Source organism: Myotis brandtii, unplaced genomic scaffold (assembly GCF_000412655.1).
Source record: "Myotis brandtii unplaced genomic scaffold, ASM41265v1 scaffold1774, whole genome shotgun sequence".
Lineage (NCBI taxonomy): Eukaryota > Metazoa > Chordata > Mammalia > Chiroptera > Vespertilionidae > Myotis > Myotis brandtii.
The window spans coordinates 296,080-302,895 of NW_005356575.1; the positions used below are offsets into that span (position 1 = coordinate 296,080).

At 52.8% G+C, this 6,816-nt stretch overlaps 1 protein-coding gene across 2 annotated transcripts in view; it reads left to right on the forward strand.

The window, feature by feature from the left end:
- EXOC3L2 (exocyst complex component 3-like 2) overlaps window positions 1–1,961 on the forward strand; it is a 39,340-nt gene extending 37,379 nt beyond the window's left edge. For both annotated transcript variants that reach the window (XM_014537361.1, XM_005863381.2), the window contains one exon: window positions 1,780–1,961. In XM_014537361.1, coding sequence (XP_014392847.1) covers window positions 1,780–1,878 — 99 coding nt within the window. In that variant the 3' untranslated portion in view covers window positions 1,879–1,961. The remainder of the gene's footprint in view (window positions 1–1,779) is intronic.
- The last annotated feature ends 4,855 nt before the right edge of the window (window positions 1,962–6,816 follow it).

The following is a 6,816-nucleotide window of genomic DNA, read 5'->3' on the forward strand; positions in this document are numbered from 1 at the left end:
GGAAGGGCCAGCCCAGCAGGGGAGCCCGGGGGACGCGGGGACATGCACGGGCACAGGGCACACACGCACTGCCACCGGCAGGCACTGTTCAGATCCTGGTGGACCGTGTCCGGTCTCTGTGGTCCTCTCTGACCCTTGGTTTCCTCCTCTGTTCCATGGGGAAAATAGTGAAACCATATCATCATCATCATCATCATCATCATCATCATCATCGCCAATGGGGACAGCAGTAACAATACCAGTTGTTTATTGAGTCCTTGTGTCCCACCGAGGACAGCGTCTTACATAACCGCCCTGTAGGTAAAGGGCAGCGCTGTCCTAAGCGCCTGGCACACTCTGAGGTGGGCAGAGACCAAGTAGCAAGTGGCAAAGCTGAGACTTGAACCCAGGGAGCAGGCTGTCTCCAGAACCCGCGCACTCGGCCGCCACACCTCACGGCCGCCTGTGAATTCAGACGGGGGTGGCAGGGGCACCACAGTGCTATCCGGGCTGGCAGACATTCTGTGCCCGCAGACGGGAGCCCACACCACCAGGGAGTTGAGGCACGGCGGGTCGTTCCGGGGTGAGGGCCGGGCGCCAGGGCGAGGACTCTGAACGGATTCAGGATGGACGCTTCTGGTTGTGGGTGTGGAGTGCGTGTCCTGGGGAAGGCTCAGGGCCCTGGAGTCCGAGGGGCTGGGGCAGCCAGCACCCTGCTGGGTTGGAGTGTCTGAACTTGAATCTGATGCTCAGCTTCTGAGATCTCAGGCTGGGCTGGGAGGAGCGATGACAGAGCTGAGTTTGGGGGCTGTGTTTTGGGGTCCGCCCGAGCTGGGAGGTTCCTCAGCCATATTTTGGATGAGTGTTTTGGGGTTGTGGCGATTACGAACCAGGGGTGTGGGGCAGTGTGGGCTGAGCTGGATTGAAGGCCCAGAGCTGTCTGGAATGAAAGTTCTGGAAGCGAATGTGGGGTTCAGTGTCTTGAGTTGAAATGTGGTGGTGGGTGGGGTGAAGGGGAAGGGTCCATTGTGTGGATTCAGGGGCGAGGGTCGGAGAGTAGAGTTGGTTTGGAGTATAATGTTTCCAGATGAAATAAAGGTCCCCCAAGTGAGTTTTAGACCCAGAGTAGAATTTTGGTTGAGCTGGAATTTGGGAATGGATTGGGGGTGAAGGGAATGAGGATTCCGAGGCAGAATTTGGGAATGAAGTTTCTAGAATGGGATCCAGGTTGAGCGATGTTGAGGTGAGTTTTGGATGAGGGCTGCGGTGGTGAGAAACTCCCAGACCTGGCCTTGGGGTAAGGGAGGAGCAGGATGGGAAGGCGGGTGGGCACTTCTGGGCCACATTTGAGCGACGATGTGGGGCTGTTTGAGATGAAAGAGAAGTTCAGTGTTGCTATGGGTGCCAGAGCCGAACAAACGTGAGGCACCAGAATGGAAATTTGGGAGCTGCCTGAGCTAAATTGGGGCTGAAGACTGAAGGTTATTTTAATCACAGCCGAGACTGGGTTTGGCGGCGAGGGCTGTGGAATCCGTTGGAAATGGGAGGATTTGGAAATGGCTGAAGTGAAGTTCTGGAGGGGGGATGGCACAGGGGGGGAGACGGGGTCGGTGCCAGAGGGGATCTGTGAAGGGAGGGGTTGGGTGGCTGGTGAGAGGGAGGGATCCGGAGGGGGAAAGGGACTCCAGAGCTAAGGCAGGTTCTGGGATGGACGAGTTGGGGGGGGGGGGTCCCTATAGGCGGGCTGGGTGTGCGTCCGGAGCCCAGAACCCCATGCACCTCCCTTTCCTCTATGCCCAGGCGGAAGCACGTGGCCGCCCTCCTGGACATCCGTGGCCTGCGCAACGCAGCCGCCCGCCAGGAGATCCTGGCCGTGGCCCGGGACCTGGAACTGTCTGAGGGGGAAGCCCTGTCACCACCCCGCGACCGTGCCTTCTTCGCGGACATCCCCGTGCCCCGCCCGCCTTTCTGCCTCGGCCTCCCTCTCCTGGGCCGCTTCCCAACCCTGGGGATGGCCAGGCCCCGGCTGGCCTGTCTGCCCAGGCTTCGGCCTCCACCTCCATCACGGACCTGGGCCTGGGCCCAGCGCTGAGACTCTCCCAGCGCCCCCCCCCTCCGTGCCCCATCTTTGCTGCTGACACACCGTCCCCCTGACTCCCTGCCTGGGACCCCAGGCCCCTGGATGTACAGAAGAGAAACCGGGGTCAGAGGGAGCAAGGACGTCTCCGAGGCCAGGAGGCCGCTGCAGCACCAGCTCCCAGCCCGGCGGGTGGCGGGTGGCGTTGGAAGGCGCTACAGAAATATCCCAGGCCCCCCCTTTCCCCTCACCTCAAGGTCTGGCCCCCATCCAATGTATTAAGGAATGTACGATACTTAGAATAAAGAGGTTTCTATTTAACACAAGGAAGGGCCGAGTCCCCAGTGTGTGGGGGAGGAAGGACTGGAGGGCAGGGCCCCGGGCCAAGGGCCTCTCACACGCCCAAGGCCGGGCTAGGGTCCAACTGGCGGGCAGCACATGGAGACTGAGGCCCAGCGGACCGGGAGCCTACGAGCTGCCCCATTTGTACAAGTCCCCGGGCTGCGTGACTCCAGGGCCAGCCCTCGGCCACTCCGAGCCCCGGTGCTTCATCTTGTCAGTCTCAAGAGCCTCTGCCTTCCTGGGCCTGGCCGTTCACCTTGGGCCGCCCTCCCCATCCATCCTTAGCCGGGAACTGTGTCCAGAGAGGAAGGAGGTTGGGGGCAGGGCCGGCGGCATCCAGGGCGCCCTCCTGGGTTGACGCAGGAAAATCTCAGGGTGGGAAACGTTCCAGCCTCTCACCCCCAGCCCTGCCGGATCCTGGTCCCCACGGAGACCTTGCGGTCACCTCCCAGCTGACCCTGCCCCTCCGGCCCAGTTGGACAGCCTGTGATGGATGCTTCCTGGCCGTTTTTTTTTTTTTCCTGAGAAGTCAGAAGGAGGAGGCAGCCAGGGGTCAGCACTGGGGCCGGGGTGGAACCTCACGCACATTTGAACTCTGAAGGTGGGAACTCAGGATCTTTGGAGCCCGGGGTTGTGTGACCTGCGGCTGGAAACTGACCCTCTCCGGGCTGTGGTTCCTGTCTCTACAGAACTGCTTAAGCCCAGGACAAGGTGAGACATCCAGAGGAGGTACCCTCCTCACCTCAACTTCTAAAATGACACTTACATCCCTGGCCGGTTTGGCTCAGTGGATAGAGCATTGGCCTGCGGGCTGAAGGGTCCCAGGTTTGATTCCGGTCAAGGGCACATGCCTGGGTGACAGGCTCGATCCCCGGTAGCCGATCAATGATTCTCATCATTGATGCTTCTATCTCTCTCTCCCTCTCTCTTCCTCTCTGAAATCAATAAAAGTATATTTTTTTAAATTAAAAATAAAATGACACTTTCAGCGTCATTGCTACATGAGAGGAACTGGGGAATTAACGACATGTAGTTTGTAGGCATTTCATTCATTCAGGATGTATTCATCTGGGTTTGGCAGTGTTCTTTTCAGGTTTTGCAAACATTTTCTTGGTCTGACCTGAGAAGCTCTGACCTTACCCCCAGGGCCTCAGTTTCCAATTTTGTAATAAGGGGAAAGGGTCCTAACAGCTGCAATAATTTAGCACTTACTGCATTCCAGGTCCCATGTTGTAGGGAGCGGCTATAGGGTCAAGCCTCGGACTGACCTGTGGCAGGGCCACACACAAGTCCCAGCTTGGAGGGCAGGGCCCTCCTAGCACAATTAAGCTTGACCTTACAGTCCTCCCTTGTTCCTAGGTAGCTAATGGGCTGCGGGAGGTGCAGCAAGTGCTGCCAAAACAAGGCTTGAGTAATGAAATAGATTTGTAACTCGCAAGAACATTGTAAACATGTTGACCACTCCCCTTGCTTTGCTTTGTGTGATCTGATGATAAAATAAAGCTTCGGCTTCAGGGCTGGGTCACTGCTTCCTCATCCAGGCAGTGATCCACCTGGTCCCAGCTGTATTCTCTTGTCTGTCTTCTTTCATCCTTCCCCGCCCCTCCTCAGGCTCACCCCTGGCCGTGCTGGACGCGGTTCACTATGTTCCCAAGGTTTTCACTCAGGGCCCCTTCTCATCAAACTTGCAGACTGGGAAACAGAGGCCCAGACAGAGGCAGGAATGCAGCCAAAGTCACCCACCCAGCAGGTGCCAGGACCCCACCTGTACACCCCAGGCTCTTACAACAGCCATCGGGGAGCAGGCTGGGCGGGCTCAGCGAGGAGGTGGCACGGGTCCTGGCTCAGGGAAAGTGCTGGGGAAGCATTAGGTGCGTGGACTGAGATGGAGGTGGGTTCCACCCTGACACCACCCTTCCCTGGCGGTGGCACTGGGACAGGTTGCAGCTGGCCAAGGTGGTGAGAGACTTGCATGCTGAAAGCTAGCAAATATTGCTGAGAACAATTAAACAAGACGCAAATATATGGAAAGACATCCTATGTTCATAGTTTCAAAGACAATATGGTTAACATAACAATACTACCCAAAATGTCTACAGATTCAATGTAGTCTCTGTCAAAATCCCAATAGTGTGTTTTTGCAAAAATAAAAAAGTTCAACCTAAAACTCATATGGAATTTCAAGAAACCCTGAATAGCCCTAGCCAGTTTGGCTCAGTGGATAGAGCATTGTGCTTGGACTGAAGGGTCCCGGGTTCGATTCCAGTCAAGGGCATATGCCCGGGTTGTGGGCTCAATCCCCAGTAGGGGGTGTGCAAAGGCAGCTGATCAATGATTCTTTCTCTTCATTTATGTTTCTATCTCTCTCTCCCTCTCCCTTCCTCTCTGGAATCAATAAAAATATATTTTAAAAAATTAAGATCAAAGGCCTAAATTAGGAGCTAAAACTATAAAACTCTTAGAAGAGAACATCGGGTCAAAATCTTCATGACGTGAATTTAACAAAACCACAGGCAATTACAACAACATCAAAATAGATCAATTAGACTTTATCAAAATTAAAAATGTTTGTGCATCAAAGGATACTATCAATAGAGTGAAAAGACAACCCACAGAATGGGAGAAAATATCCACAAATCATACATCTGATAAGGGATTAATAGCCAGAATATAAATACCTCAACAAGGAAATAAAAAACAACCCAATTCAAAAATGGGCAAAAGACTTGAGTAGACATTTCTCCAACGAAAATACTGTACAAATGGCCAAGAAGCCCATGAAAAGATGCTCTTTAGGGAAATGCAAATCAAAAAGTACCACTTCACTCTCTTTAGGATAGCATTTATTTATTTATTTATTCATTCCTCACTCGAGAACATGCTTAGAGAGAGGAAGGAAGGAGGGGAAGGAGGGGGGAGGGATGGAGAGAGAGAGAGAGAGAGAGAGATCAATGTGAGAGAGAAATGTTGATTGTTGCCTTCTCTCCCCCTTACACTCCTGAAACCCAGGTATGTGCCCTGACTGGGAATCAAACCAGCAACCTTTCAGTGCATGGGACGATGCTCAAGCAACTGAGCCACACCAGCTAGGGCTTTTTTTTTTTTTTTTTAATGCGAAGAAAAATAACAAGTGTTGGCAAGGATGTGAAGAAATTGGAACCCTGTGCATTGCCAGTGGGTATGTAAAATGGTAAAGCCAAAGCCACTGTGGAAAACAGTACAGAAACATAGAGTGACTACATGACCCAGCAATTTCACTTCTAGGTATAGACCCAGAATAATTAAAAGCAGGGACTCACGCCCTGGCCAGGTAGCTCAGTTGGTTAGCGTGTTGCCCGGATACACCAAAGTTGTGGGTTTAATCCCTGGTCAGGGCACATACAACAATCAACCGTTGAGTGCATAAATAAGTGAAACAACAAGTCAATATTTCTCTCTCCCTTCCTCTCTTCCTAAAATCAATAAAATTTTAAAAAATCAACTTGAACGAATACATAAAACATTACAGTCAACAATGGCAAAGTATACATTCTTTTCACGTGTACGTAACCCTTTTAGGTGGCTTCTGGTTTCCGGTTTCACACATAAGGAGCTTGGAAATCGCCATTCAGTCTTCACGATTAAAAAGCTGGACAGCCCTAGCCGGTTTGGCCCAGTGGATAGAGCATCGGCCTGCAGACTGGAGGGCCTCAGGTTCGATTCTGGTCAAGGGCACATGCCTGGTTGTGGGCTCAATCCCCAGTGGGTGGTGGGGGGGGTGTAGGAGGCAGCCGATCAATGATTCTCTCTCATCATTGATGTTTCTTTCTCTCTCTCCCTCTCCCTTTCTCTCTGAAATCAATAATAATAATAATAATAAAGCTGGACAGATTGAAAAATACGCAAGTCTGGACTGCTGAGAGAGGTGAGGACACAGGGCAAAGACTGGAGAGACTGACAGGCGAATAGGTGCGGAGAATAAACCTCCCCGAGCAGAAACAGCTGCGGGAACCAGTGCCCGGGCAGGAAAACCAGGCCTGTCATTGACAAATTGCTGGAACCTGTGTGTGGACAACTCCAAGAGTTAAACATGCCAGCAGGTCCCAGTAATAGGAGGACACCCCCCACCCCCCAACACACACACAGACACAATTTTGTAAAATTTACCTCCAGGAGCTCAAGTAGGTTCCCACAGTAAATATTAGAGACACCCCCTCGTGCTTCTGGTAGGGAGAGCAGGAAAAGGACCATTTTGACATTTTTGAGAGCCTCACCCACTGCAGGACCATCAGCCTGACTGACCTGAGGAAGGGAAGTAGCCCAGCCCACCCACTCTAGCCAGCCTCTCCCACTTAAGAGGGAGAAAAAAAATTAAGACACTTGTGAAGTCTAGAGGCATAAGCATGAGCTCACTAAAACAGTGAGGCCTCAGCATAGAC